The sequence below is a fragment of the Wasmannia auropunctata genome, unplaced genomic scaffold, assembly GCF_000956235.1.
Source record: "Wasmannia auropunctata unplaced genomic scaffold, wasmannia.A_1.0 LD335973.1, whole genome shotgun sequence".
NCBI lineage: Eukaryota > Metazoa > Arthropoda > Insecta > Hymenoptera > Formicidae > Wasmannia > Wasmannia auropunctata.
In genome coordinates, this window is record NW_012026917.1 from 417,881 (window position 1) to 432,916 (window position 15,036).

The following is a 15,036-nucleotide window of genomic DNA, read 5'->3' on the forward strand; positions in this document are numbered from 1 at the left end:
TATATATATACACACATACATACATATATATATATATATATATATATATATATACTTTATATAGAAAAGTATTCTTCTTACAGTTACCTTTAAGATTAAAACATTTCTTCTCAAATACACTGAAAGCAACTTTTAATAAATAATAATATTGTAATCTGTAATTATCTCAAAATAATATTCTCTCTCGTTACCGAGATGTAATATACCAGGTGCGATGGTGGTGTAATGGTTAGCATAGTTGCCTTCCAAGCAGTTGATCCGGGTTCGATTCCCGGCCATCGCACACTTTACTTTTTGAAAAAATTTTTATTGCAATTTTATATTTTAGTTATAACATTTCTATTAATATGGACATCAAGTCTAAACAAATTATAGTAGCCCACATTGTGTGAATTTATCGCAATTATAATGTTGCTGTTATATTCAAAGTTTTACCTGTCAAACACTGTGATAAAGAATTCAGAATTTACAAGCTGTATTATTTCAATTTTACAGATACGTCGCCATTGTGGTAATAAATTTAATTAAATAAAATACGATCTCTCTCTAATGCATTGATAAAGATATTGAGTATGATAGCCATATAACTTTTGAAGAATACCCGACAGTCCGAAGAGCACTGCTGGTGTAGTGGCATCATGCAAGATTCCCATTCTTGCGACCCGGGTTCGATTCCCGGGCAGTGCAAATTTTTTTTCTTACAATTTTATACGGAAGAAATTAAGAAGAGATCGATATTTTATTTGTCAATTAATGAAAATTTTTTCGATTTTCTCGCAATTTTTAATTCCTCTCTCGTTTATTGATTATATTACTGAGCTAATGATATATTGTTATTAAGTTAATATTAATTTTGACGTGGAATTTTTTGAGAAAATTAATGGCAGAAGTATTATCTCTTATAATTATTTTATGCAATGATAATAGCTTTATCAATTAATTAACGATGATTTATTTATTTACTCAATAAAGTTAGTAATTTTTCACTTTGTATTTGTCAAGGAGATTTTACTATCTATAAATGTATAATAAATTATACATAAGATTGCCACGAGGAAAAAAATATATCGTAAGAAACGACGTATAATTTTATATTCCCCAAGTGAGATAAACACTGTGAAAGTAATCACTTTTGTATGAATATTATGCCAAAATCTAAAGATTATTGCTTTTCTACAAGAAAGATATATATCTGGTTTTAAAAAAATATTCGGAAAGATAAGATATATTGTGTAAAATTCTAATAAATTCATCACATAAATAGTTCAGTCGCAATTTCGGCCTGTTTGTTACAAAACAATTATTGAAAGTATGCTAGAAATAAACGTGCGATACAATAATACAGGCACGTGAGACTACGTGTAACTTATAATAAGCAGAGCAGAAGTCGCGGTCTACAATACCTGACAGTAGAATGGTTAAGAGAGTTTCTCGTGCGCATCACTTGGAAAAGGATATTTCTACTACGTAGCATCGCTATATAATTGGTATCACTAAACTGAAGATGAATTTCCAACGATTCCATTCTTCAACGAACACGGTGTATCGTTCAAAGAAGGAAAGAAAAATGTTTCTCACGATAAGGGGAACCTCAATGATAACCCACGAGGAGAGCAAACCGATCGCGTGCCAATGCATGCGGGTAGGCGTGGCGTGATTGGTCTGAGATACCGATAATAATCTCGGAGATTTGTTTAAGGAATAGTTGATGCGCATAGATAACATTCGGTCGCCCGTCGTATCACTCAGTCAGTCTAGTTCCTATCTAGTTGAGTTCGAGAATAACATATTTGGCATAAAAATGATGTAATTAATTGGCTGTGCATACTCGCGAGACAATGGCAATCATTATCGCCGCGATATTTAAGGATGTGGAGTAATGCTGTATTTACAAAACAATGAGATATTTTTAATTCCAGTTGTGCATCAATACATGATGCCGCGTGTATAATAATATTGGCATGCGCTGCTGCTGTGAAAACAATGAGACTGGAACTTTGAAGTCTATAGTTTCAGATGCCGTAACTGAATATAGATTCATGTTTTTCAAAACAATCTGCATATATTTGTTGTATACTTGATTATTTGCGACAGGAGAAAATAAAATGATAATTATAAATAACGCGGTAGCTGCGATGAAGAAACTAATTCTTATTCACGAATTGCCTGACATTAATTAGTAAGATCAAAATCATAATTATTGCAAAGATTAAATAACGAATTCAGCACTTAAGGTTTATACTTGTGAGTAAAACGGATTTTATACTTTTGCTTCATATATGTATTTATTTTTATTCAGAATGGCACGTATTACAGACGATTGGGAAAGTAGAAGAATCTTTATTTGATTGAAAATAAAACGATAATACACGAAGTGCCAAGTGCAATAATAAAACATTTCTATGCCACATCAAGACGGAGCGTGTGTAGTTGTAGCGTGATAAATTGTGCATCAGGGTGCGAATTATCAGAGAGCGTGTGAGCTTTCGAAGTATGTCTATACCCAATAGCTTTACATATAATGAGGTCGTAGTACATATAAAGGCATAGCGTGTATAAAGAACAGCTGAAGCGCATTTATAACATAAAAGTTTATAAAACTTTAGGCTATATCAAAAGTTTAAAAGGAGAATGACACAATAATTTCACCACTTCTTCACAATTTCACATATATGTATATGGAACAATCGAAAAATGAGACTTCGAGAAATTATTACTTTCAGCCCTCGAATTATCGTTACCTGCTTCTGAATAATGACAAGTTACTGTAACAAAGTATGTGCGTGATAGTGAATGATCCTGAATTATAATGAAATGAGCGCTTTGAATTCTCATTGCGTGCCAAATCGTTCACGTGGTTAAATAACTACGGTCATCGACAGATATCATGTTTCTACGAGGACACCGACTGTACCAACGAAACCAACGATGATTCAACGGGGAAAGGAAAATGTTCATGCGGATTCGTGGCAGTTGGCGCTAGCTACAATTCACATTGAACACAGCAACACACTGTATAAAACTGTATTACCTTCGCGGCTCCACCATCTCGATGATATGATCGACCGTTAACTCGGACCGCACGTTGCTTCAAGAAAAAAATGCATTGTTAAAATTCGCCGATAACAAGGTAAAAATAGTTTTACATTTATCATGATAATATGCTAACAACATAATGTTATACAACTGGCGAAATTATCGAAGTTCCATCCGATTAGATATTGTTATCGCTTGCGTTCATGGCAAACCGATCGGTATGAATAGCTTAAAAAGGGAACGTATTGTTCGCCAGTGTGGCAAGGTTCGTTTGTGACCTTGACACGAATCTCTTTTTATGTGCCTATTTTTTTTTTTTTTTTGGAGCGTGTCGAATGCTCGTAAGATATAATCGTTTACGCAATTGTGAATGAAGTATTGACTTGAAATACGATCTTTATGAGAAAAGTTGTTTGAAATATCGCTTCTAGAATATTAAGAATATTAAAAAAAAAAAGAATTATAATAACAGCAGATCAATATTAAACTCGGATTATTTTATTAATTTACAAAATTATTATATCGCTCACCATCAGCAATCAACTTAATTAATGCGCGCTGAGAAAGAACCAGACACGCGTCCTTGACTTCCAATATAATCTAGATAGAACTGTCAGTGTTTTGTGCCTCGCGTCACTTATGAAATTAACCTACTTCGTCGCGAGTATTCCGCAATTAGTTTACACAGAATTGTTGAATTTTGCACGATGTATTTTACCGGATTTTGAATAAACGGAAGTTCGTGGCGTTCGTAAAAAAACCGCATACTTCCAACGTTGCATACATATGAACCATTCGCATTAACAATGCGAAAAGTGTGACAATTGATTAACATAATTTTAAATTTAGTCGCCAAATATTTTTTTGTTCAATTTCGTGAGCCGATGAATAGTCCTCTTGAAAATGAATCGCATTTGCGGAAAATAATTTCTCACTTAAATTCACGTGGATCGAAATCGCAACTGAAACTCGAGCGATGTCCAACAGAGGTCAAGGGTGATATCTTACCTGAAGGTTTGCTGTTTGTCGAGCATTTGCGACACGACGGTCTTCTCTGCCGTGCTATCGTCCAGTTCCGTATCTGCCATCGCCTTCGCCAGCTGCAGCGTCTTCTCGTCCATTTCTCCTGCGCTCGCCGATCACAATTGGCGAGGAACTCGGTGAAAATTGCGACGAGAATGCGTAACGTTCCTACGACGCCTACGACCGCGTGAACCACACCGAGAGATGTCTCGTAGCGTACTGAAAGGGCTCGCCGTCGCCGACAGAGTTAACCTGAGCGCCTCCACCGTTTGAACGTACGTCGGTTCGGGTGCCGTCGCCGTGCCACGTTATCCGCCGTTTTATCGTTATTTTCTCGGAGTCTTTCTTTCTCCCGGTACCAGCCTAATGCCGATCACGATATTCGCCGGTCTCGATTATTGTCGTGTAAATAACCCTCATAGCGAATAGAAACTGGTCTCTCATTGTAATAGACAGGCCCCCGGGCGCTAGCGTTATTATCGGAGCAGGCTTTTTGAATGGCCTCCGCGATTCCCGCTCGCATTCACAGTGTGTGTGCGGGAGCGTTCAATGGAGCCGTTGACGTCACTCACGCTCAATATATACAAGACGCGTTTTTTTTTTTACATTTGTATATTTATACTTCCTGTGAGGCTGGTAACGTTGCGTGGTGCTTTAATAATTTTGCAACTTCAATGCGCGCTTGTTGAAGAAGCTCATTTCACGCTTATCTCACTCTACACCTATTGGCACTTATGCAGCATTTATATTTTTTAATTTATATTTTTAATGTATTTTCTCTTTTATACAAATATAAGAAATTTATTTAATCAAAACTGAAGGGTAAGGTAGCAATAGCGAAATATGTCGGACTAGCAGTTACAGATGGCATGACGTGCTTGTTCCTGAAACTTGTTCTTGAACAGTTCTTGAGACGTCGAAGCGCGCAGCGTCAGATGTCGTAGATACGCAAGCCTGCAAAACTTCGATTACAAATGCGGACAAAGCAAATTTAGTATTGCTTTTATTTTACGTATAAAATCGTATTTATCGTGTTTGCCCGTTGTATAATTCAAGGCATCAATAATAATTTTAATAAATGTTATTAAAATGAATGTAATAAGTAAAAATGAAAATCGATTACGTAAACTCCTTTGTGATTTAATTGAACGAACGCCGAGATTTCTTTCGTAATAATCGCATTATTTTAACGCATTAAATTAAATAGATTAAATAATAAAAAAGTAGATTTATTAATATATTTGCGTTATTAAATTAAGTAGATTAATTAATTTATTAATAAATCTTAATAAATCTTCTTGATTTCGGATATAAGACATCAAAAGAATAAAAAGAGACTATAATCCACACGACTATAAATCGTTTTCTTAACTAAACGATCGTGCATGATTGAATCACTGTGCATTTCTTCCGTATAGCGATCTAGTTTACGATTAGACAGACCCGCATCGATCGATCGACGACTCGGCCGAGTGCCGCAATATTCATTCCGTGTCTGCTTAAAGAAGTCGGACCGCTTACCATGGCCGGTACCAGCGGCTATCAAGGCCACTCACTCGATTACTCGCGTTTCTTGCGAACTGAACGTAAAGTCATACGGAATAGCCGGCGTGCGTAGGCTCGCGATAAATGCATTTAACGAGTGCCTTATGATTTATTAGGATCGTGGATCGAACAATTTCTTTCTGCTTCGTAAATAATTGCCGACCTTTACCAATCGGACATTACTCAATTAACGTTGATCGTTCCGCTATAGATCTTTTCTCACAAGATTCCCCCGTGTGTTGGCATCTCTCTCCTCGAGTGTCGCATCCAAAACGGTTTCTTATCGCGATAATAATGCCGAGACCGTTCTGCTCGTTACGTACAAAACCGTTTTAAGACCGTAATGTCCTCTCTATGACCGTCATCTGCGAGAGATGTTCTATTATAACTAGATCTCCTTGACATATTACAAGTCTTTGCTTCAATATGTGGAGTACATTCTAAAAAAATATTATATGTATTTTTTTCCCAATCTGTTAAAACGAGCAACAGTTATTTTAGCATAATTATGTTATTAAGCAATCGTATCATTATATTTTATGTAAAATAATTTATAATCGTTTTGATTAATGAAAAAATCTTTTAGTTTCTGTTCTTTACTCTTTTATTCGGCAAGAAGTATGTTATTTGTCGTGACCTTTGGCCGCGCGTCATCGCGATTGATCTCTTCTCAAACGAGGAGAATCGAAACGTATAGATTGTTCTTTACGAGTATCGCCGACATTTAAATGTTCATCTGGCAATCGCACTCCGGCATTGATATCACTTGCGCCGAGCGAACTTGAAATCGCGCACGACACCGCGCTGTGACCTTTCATTACGCGAGCGCGTTCGCGACCAGCGGTATTCTTTCAATCCTTCGTAAAATCCTTTCGTTTCTGTGTGTAGCGATGGATGTGCTTTCGCACGCCTTTCGTTTCTTCGCGCGCATCAAACCAAGCCAGGCCGCGGTAAATCAAATCCGACTCGCCAAATTACAGCAAGCACGATACGCGATCGTCCCTTTTTGTGTACGAAATAAATTAATTTTGTCGCATGACATCATCCAGACTGTCTAAAAAACGCGCTGAAATTAACGAGCTGCACGTACGTTATCGTTGCGACGCACATTAAATGCGCTCCAAATAAGCGACGGCGACGCAACGTGCTGGAAACGAACCGCGATGTGTGGCGCAGGTGCGTGCGATTTCTATGCGTGCACCTATGTATGTATTACATACAGATTCCAGCTCGCGTAACTGTGCGGCACGTATACGGATTATAATAAAAACATTACGTTAAGCGCGCGAACGGCGAACTACGCGAACTACCTCACTTCTGACACAGTCGCCGTGTTTTTTTTTTGTCCCGATAATATCCGGGGACCGATGTCGCCGTCTTGTTGGACTGTCGATTTCTATAATGTATGGGCTTATTAAAAACACCGCGGACTTTTTCTCGGTCACAGACACCGAGAAAGATTTAAAGCGTGTATATCCACATTTCTCTTCCGCCATCCTGGCGTATATACGTTAAAAACTTGAAATTTATCTCTCACAAACAGGTTTCCCTAATATAATCGGAACGACAGTTTCAATGAATTTTGATGAGAAGCATTTACACCGAGGGGGAAAAAAAAAGAGTTCGCGTATATCTCAATTTAAAAATAAACTTGGGCGGCTGTAACGGGTGAAAGTCTGTGCGATGTCTCTTCTTCGATGTGTAGCGGAATCCGAGAGATGTATCCGATATATTATATATATATATATATATATATATATTTTATCCTGGGATTGGAAATCGATTGGTCGGAAAGAAGAAAGGAGAACGGAGTCCTTTACTTTTATTTTGGAAACTTATTGGATTGCGGAGACATCGCGCGCGCGTCTGCAGTGCCAAAGACGTATCATTGAGCCGCGAGAGGAAGCTAAATTCTGTAACGACAGTTCGTTATCGTTGTCGTTGCGCAGCTCTTTTACCATATATTATATCTGTGCAATGATAACGACACTGTCGCAGAATTTAGCTGCAGAGCCACGCGCTATCCTGACGGGAGTCTAAAATCCCGTCGCATAAGCAAAAATTGCAAGTTGATCACTGCAGAACTCAGCAGTCGACTCTCCCCGCGAAATTGATAGCTTTACCTGAACACGCGGAACGAAAATTATATGCGCGCACGTACGGTAAGTGGGCGGTGATATAAACGCGCGAGCACGAGTTCGTGCGTAAATAACCGAATGAATAAACATCGGAGTAAAGTGTACCGATGGCCGTTATGTAAACGCGAATCTTAAATACACACGCTAGTCGGGCAAACCTTGAAAGAAACCGCCGTTTCGGACATCAGACACGGAGATCAGAAATCGTTTCCATTTCCATTTTCAATAGAAAATACTCGAGCGACATTTAAGAGCAGGATGCGTATATATATCTCTTCGAAAAAACCTGCCCCGCATTTTCTTGTCTCGTTGGCTTCGTTTTCGTTTTCTTGCAAAATGCAGAGAGGCGTCCGTGCGCGGAGATACTTTCCCGCGAGTTTGTGTAACAATCGCGACTCATGAATTTCTATGACGTTTCATCTGGAAAACATTGACTGGCACGGTGCTGCTCTCGTATACACATATGAGAATACCGTAATACCGCAACGCAATCTCCTAACTGCTGTTTGATCTTGCGAAAACTGGATAATTAGCGAATTTTCACGAATGGCGAAGGCGAGCCGCGGCCACGGAAAGGAAAGCGACTGAAAACAATTATGAAACACGTCGCTAATGGAAATTGAACCGTCAATCATAATATTCGCTCATCGCCAAAACCGTCGGGATTGATTTAAACGCGATAAATTTATCTCGGGAATTGCACGCGTTCGACGTTTATGCAAAATAACGCAAGTCTATTTAAGTTCGTTTTTCGCAAAAATCTGCATCACCGCGTGTCGAAATAAACGTTGGAGAAAGAAGAGAAGGGAGACAATGATTTGCGTGGGCGAGCGCTCGGATGAAAAAGACAGGAGCGTAAATAACCGTAGGAAAAGAAACAACAGGGGGGGCTAGGAATGCACCGACGCGTCGGTCACTGAGACCCCGGCTTTCTAACAACAATCACTTTTATGTAACGGCCATTATTCGTGCCTTTTTATTACAACAAAGGTAAATACAAAGACGCGCAACTTTCGCCGCGTAAATTGCGCCGCGGACGGTACGCGATTCCGTACCGTTTGACAAGTATTTTCGTGGGATAATAAAAATCAGAATATATATCGAGGAGTATAGTTATACATATGTGGGGGATAACCTTACGGAATTATCCGACCGAGGGACTAGAAGACCTCTTTGGCGAGCAACCCTTCGTACCGGGTGGCACTGATAAATGACACCGTTTGACCGAATTTACTACAAAATACAACGATAACGGGGTCATTTCGATCACCCTGTAGACGGTCGTCGACTGCTGGCAACTTCGCGATCGGGTCTCTTGATAGTATCTTGGAATTCTTTCAGAAATACGAAAAATACGTTTTAAATATTAATTGAAAAAATTTTAATAATGTTCAATATGTCACATATGTTAATATGTAACAATTGTAATGTGCAATAATTGTAAGTTAATATGTAATAGCAATATAACTAATTTTTTACTATTTTGTAATATTGTCAATATTTTTTTCAATTAATATTTAAGTAAAAATTAATCAACAATGCCAAACGAACGTAAATTTCATCATAAAGAACTCCAGAACACTTTCAATGAGAACAATCATATGCGAATAATTAATGAAGAAATTAACTCTCGATCGCTCTGTCTCGAATTGATTTTCCGCAATATTTTTACAATATAATCCTCCTTATTCTGTTACATTACGTTCACAATTCTATACATATAACGCAAGAAAATCGCACTTCATATACTATATAACAAACGAGAATACAAAAATAAGTGGCGGTCCTTTTCGAGCACAAAACGTCTCGATGGAAGTTCAATTAACTATACAAATTATTATTTCCCAAGTCTTGGCTGTAACAAATGTTGTCGAAACAATCAATTTCGGTAAGCGTATGTAATTATCAAAATAATTTATAATAATTATCAAAACAATGTATAATAATTATCGTTTAATCAGGAAGTATTATAATTTCTTCATTTAAAAACTTCATATTTAAAAATTGGACAAACAACAAGGTTTCGTTTTAAGAAGTCTTTCCCATCAAACACAATTGTTCTTCTCTTTTATCTTATATCTTCTCTCAAAGTCAGATTCATTTCTTTATTTTGTCACTTCATTTTTACTCATTCATATGGGATTAGAACATATTATATTTTATTTCTATACATTGCGCGCGTTATCAATTACCAAAAGGAACGAGAGAGTAAGGGGAGTTTTATACGAGCGGAAATTATCGTTTCGATTCGAAATAAGCGGAAGTCGACTCTAGTCCGTACTCCTGGCTCTCGACGGAAATTCGAGAGATTCAACGGAGGGCGATCGCCGCCCTAATGGCAAATAATACACGTTAACACACTCAACAAAGGTTACATATTATACATAAATATATATATATATATATTTATATATGTACATATAAATCATATAAATCGATAATTAGACATTTATTTACAGTTGCAACGAGGATAATATAACAAAAGTTAAACTATAGCCTAAGTAGAAGAAGACGTAGAACCAACGATTTCAGGTACAGAATGAAATTAGTCAATTATATACAAATTTCATGTAATTTCTTGTAATTATTGTATAATTGGGGGGCAAACGTCATATAAACATTCACAATACTCATCATTCATTTCTTTGGATATTTAAATGAGAATGTGTTGCCTGATTAAAATCCAGACGATCGAAAATTCAGGCTAATCGAAAAACGAGCTCGGCGATCGGCTCGCTGTATGTATATAGTTTGTATACATACAGGTGTTCAACGTTGCGGCAATCGCTCGGTGAACGTAAATTACCGGTTTCTCTGATTCCCCCCCCCTTCCGCTCTCTTTCTCTATTCCTCTGTCTCTCTTTCTTTTTCCGTCATTCCCCCCGTGTCACGATCGGCCACGCTTGATCCCGCCTAATACGCACAATCGACAAGCGTTATATGCCAATTCGATATTTTTTAATGCAAACAAACGCGAATTGTCTATAATCCGAAACGATATTATAGCGTAGCGAATATATAAAGGTGAAATCTGATTCTGAGGTAAGAAATTTCTATGACAATTGGTATTCTCTATTTTCACTTTCGTAAGACGCGCACATAACTGAGTATCGACATCTTTTTTTTTTTCCCCTCCACTTTGACGGCCGATCGCGACAACCGGTAATTCCAAGAGAATCGAGCACAGTTCGGGGCCTCGAGCGTGAAAAAAGGCCCCTGCGCGCGCGCGAGCGGCGACTTTCTCTCGGCGCAAGTGTGACAATCGTCGCCCGCGAGACACAATCAAACGGAGGTGATTCTAATCCACGTGTTTGATAAGCGCGGCTAAATCGAGTTACCTTCGCACACCGGGAATCCTACGTGAGGAATCGTCGAGAAACTGATTGTCATCGGTAGAGGAACGTTCGCGAACTTCTGATGATTCTATATATGACAGTTAATATGCACAATTGATTTATCAGTCACGCGGTAGAAACGGAATTCAGTCGTCATAATATATACTTTTAGGTTTTGAGAGGAAATGTATCCTGGTTTGTTCGATCGGAAAATCTTTTCTAGCTTTACGCTGATTCCGAGAAATCTGCATAATTTATGAAAATTTATGCTGAGAGGAAGATATAAGAATAATGATAATCGAATATTTACTCCGTTATGCTTTGAGCTCGCTACTTCATTTTCAATGAGACGATCGTGAACTCGAGGATGTTTTCATTCTGAACGAACGATTCGCCAGCTGCGTTCACTTCAGATAATGCTTCTTTCTCGCGGAAGCGCTGATGCACGATGCCTCGTGCTTCGCACTCGGATGATCCTTCCACGTGTTCTTCGCGGGCGGATCGCTGAATCTCGTTTTCGCGAGATTTATCGCCTTCTGGCAGGCGTCTTGCTCCAGATCGCCCTCGAAGAATCGGCACATCTCTCGCACAGGCAGACCCCGGGCGCCTCTGTTGAGATCGTGAAGGGACCGGGCGCGTTGTTTGCCCCTGGGACTGGGCTTGGAAGCCGTTCGGCCGAGATCCTCCGTGCTCCTGGCCAGACGGCCGCCTAATCTCGAAAGGGACTCGAAGAGGGTCAGCTTCTCCCGCACCGTCACGTAGTGATCCACCCTCTGACATCGCTCCAGAAGCTTGGCGACCTCCTCCTCGCAGGGTGGCATTATCGTCAAGGCCGACGGTGAGCCCGGCGATGCGATCACCGGGCAATCTGTGGACCTTACGCTCAGTTGCAATGACTGACGGGGAATGGGAATTCTGGAAGACAGAAGAGCCAACCGCTCCTTTCGTTCCCTTAGAGTCTCCACGTTAGCAATAGTAGTGCCGGTGAATTGTGTCTGTGAGTGCTGGATCTGCGACACCTTCTCACGAAAAATCTTCCTCTCTCTGGCTCTACTTCTCCTCTCGCTGATGTCCGATCTGAGTATCCCGGGACTACCGTTTGCACATCTGGGACTGCTGTTGTTGTTTCGCTTGTCGTCCTCGTTCCGATGATTTTCCTCGGTGAACCTGACCGTGGTGGACTCGTGCGGCTTGAGCGGAGGTAGTCGATCGACGATCGAATTGTCGTTTTGCCTCCGCGTGTCGGTCAGCGTGGGAAGTTCCTTCTTCGGCGAGCGGGTCAGACGGGCATCGTCGTTGTCGTTGGCGGCGCTAATCCTGCTCCTGGTTCTACCGTAGACCTTCGGCAAGTTGTTGTTGTTTTCCTCGGCTCTCGCCTTTCGCCTCGCGTCCTCCTCGAGGACCCGCCGGCTCCTCGCCTCGTTCTCGCGTCTGCGCGCCTCTTTGTACCTCTGTATCCTCTGTTCCCGCGTTTCTGGTTCCGGTAAGGGAACGCTGCGGGAGTCCACCGCATCGGTCGACCGGCATACGCCACCCCAGGGGAGACTGTCGTCGCTACCCTCGCTGCTTTCGCTGCAACCCCACGCCCTGCCGACCGGTTGGTCCTTGCCGCTTATCACAGTGGGTATGCTCCGAAATTCTCCCAGGAGGTCCTCGTCGCTCGAGTTGCTGCTGGACCAACCGCGCAACTCGCTCCTCGCCCTCCTCCTAGAATCGTCAAGGATCGTCGTCGTGCACATCGCCGTCTTCTCCATCGGCGAGTCGCTCGGCCAGCAACGTAATTCGCTGCGGGATCGCCTCCTCGTTTCCGTCGGGCTGTCCGGCAACGGAACCGGGCCTCTCGGACAAATGGTCAATATCTCCAGGAAGTTCAAGCATCGTTGAGCGCGAAACGGCGTTTGCCGGACTAGTTCGGCCGCGATCGCTCTGACCCAAGACCAATAGATCGGTTCCGTATCCGCCTGAACAGATAAAAAGATTGACATGCTCCGTTAAAAAAACATCTGTGAAATTAATTGATCAGGTAGCATTTGTGGAACATTAAAAATATAAAAAAAACTGAATCTTTTTAAATATGTAGAAAATGTATAGTCCAAAAAAATGCGCTTTCAATGTTCTTATTCTTTTAAATAAAATTTTAGTATCGTAAATGATTTTCCGCGCACTATTGATCATGTAAGCATAATACGTCATGCACAATGCATAAAAAGAGTTGACTCTTTATATACGTGACTTTTTCAAGAAAAGCCTCCGCTTTCCAGGGGTCTGCATGGCGATTAAAGTTGATACGAATCAAGGCGATTAAAATTGATCGATAATCCCGATATCGGTGTTTTCACACGAGTAAGTAGAATGTGGTTTAACATATATAGGCGAGAATGTAGGACCAACAACATTGCCGACGGTTATGCGTATTCGGATTTCATATTCTCGTACGGTAGGGTATCTGGATGCTGTAGCGCGGAGTAGTCGAACGGGTCTGTCTACCCGCGGGATCGACCGTGACACACGATTTCGCCTGGCTCCGGTGATTCGAAAGTCCGCCGGTTCGCTCGCTCGAGCACACGAACGACGTGCTCTCCGACAACGTGGAATTTGCTCGTTAACCACCCGGCGGCGTGTCGATCATTACCATCCCCCGGACGGAAACAAATCTCTCTTGTCGCCTGCTCGCCAAGACCCGACCTTCGCGCGCCTCCATGCGGCGCGCGTACACGCGCGCGTTCGACGGCACTGGCCGATATCGGGGGCTCCGTCTGGAAAAAAGCTCGCCGACAGGTTTGCCCGTTCGTTGTCTATCTCGAGGACAGCATGGAAAACCCGCTTTCGATCGAAAACCATGACGCAGCGTCGAGCTATGAGCAAGCGACGCGAGGAGAAACACGTCGCGCGCGTGCAAAATGGCACGAGAGCTCTCGGCCGTGGTACTTATATTCCTTAGGCAACGGTGCTCATCGATCCGCGATTCTAATCGCGGCGCGCGATCATCAATGGGGAGGAGGAGGGGCAGTCCTCTCTCGCGCAGTTGCCCGCAAATTACTTCAATTAGCATCGTTAAGTCGACTCGGCGTGAAAACGCGGAACGCGTCCTATTATAATGTCGAAGGATTCGTCCGATTGACCGGCCACGCGCGCGACGCAGGCAAGACAGCGTCCTTGGAACGTCGAGCGCCCGGGGAGGCGAAGGAACTCTCCTCCCTCGGTTGCGAGAGCGGCGCGGACGACGTGGTGGGATTCCTTGACAATGGCGGGTCATGGGAGAGCGGTGCAGCAATCTCCCACGCATTTATCACGGCAAGCGGATCGGCAAGCGGGTATGTTGACCTTGCCTACTGGCCTTATTAAGATCTCGCGCGATTCGACGGGCGGGCGGGCGGGCGTGCGTTACATCACGACGCCGCCGCCGCCGCCGCCGTTCGTTTCCTCCTCCGCCACCTGGACATCCGCGGCCTTGGCAAGGATACCTCGTACACGTCCTATATGCTGTTTCGAGTTAGCGTTTCAAGAGCGCCTTATCCCACATTCGCGTGCTAAGGCGTCTTCGTCAAGGTCGGTCGAGCGCGCCGCGCCGTCCCATCGACTTAGGGAGATCGCCTGCGCGCTAAGAGAGGCTCTAATTGGATTATTCCGCGAGCGGAGAGAAAAAAGCAAGGTGAAAATCCGACGCTGCGCCAGGGCGAAACTCGTAAAACGAGTTTCGAGGACTCTTCGCGCGGATCTGAAAGCGGACGGCGAAGCCGGCGAACGGCGGCTTCTATGCAAAGCGAGGAGAAATCTGCGCGCGGATTTGAATTTTGGGTGGATTTTCTATAGAGATCGCGTCAAAAGATCGGCCTGGCTCGCGCGATGGAAATTCGCACGGGCTGAACGAACACGCTAGCTAGCTCGCTCGCTCACAGGGGATTGTATAACGCGTTAGAAATCGAATGGCGACGCTGGCGGGTCCGTAATTAGGAGTT

The 15,036-nt window shown here is 42.1% G+C and overlaps 2 protein-coding genes and 2 non-coding genes across 6 annotated transcripts in view; 2 read left to right on the forward strand and 2 right to left on the reverse strand.

The window, feature by feature from the left end:
- LOC105454873 (NAD kinase-like) overlaps positions 1-4,507 on the reverse strand; it is a 21,855-nt gene extending 17,348 nt beyond the window's left edge. Inside the window, exons 1-2 of one of the 3 annotated variants that reach the window (XM_011697804.1) lie at positions 4,045-4,507; positions 3,032-3,088 (exon numbers count right to left, since the gene is read on the reverse strand). In XM_011697804.1, the coding sequence (XP_011696106.1) occupies positions 3,032-3,088; positions 4,045-4,157 (170 nt within the window). In that variant the 5' untranslated portion in view covers positions 4,158-4,507. Of the gene's footprint in view, positions 1-1,403; positions 1,490-3,031; positions 3,089-4,044 lie in introns of those variants that run through there. The other 2 variants (XM_011697807.1, XM_011697808.1) reach the window with 2 other exon arrangements.
- On the forward strand, positions 212-283 carry Trnag-ucc. Its single transcript has one exon. It is a non-coding gene; the product is annotated as a tRNA-Gly (tRNA).
- Trnag-ccc lies at positions 617-687 on the forward strand. The gene has a single exon. It is a non-coding gene; the product is annotated as a tRNA-Gly (tRNA).
- A 4,185-nt stretch (positions 4,508-8,692) lies between the features above and the next one.
- The window catches only part of LOC105454874, a 31,738-nt gene continuing 25,394 nt past the window's right edge, over positions 8,693-15,036 (reverse strand). Inside the window, exon 3 of the mRNA XM_011697812.1 lies at positions 8,693-13,038. Within this exon, the coding sequence (XP_011696114.1) occupies positions 11,482-13,038 (1,557 nt within the window). The 3' untranslated portion in view covers positions 8,693-11,481. The remainder of the gene's footprint in view (positions 13,039-15,036) is intronic.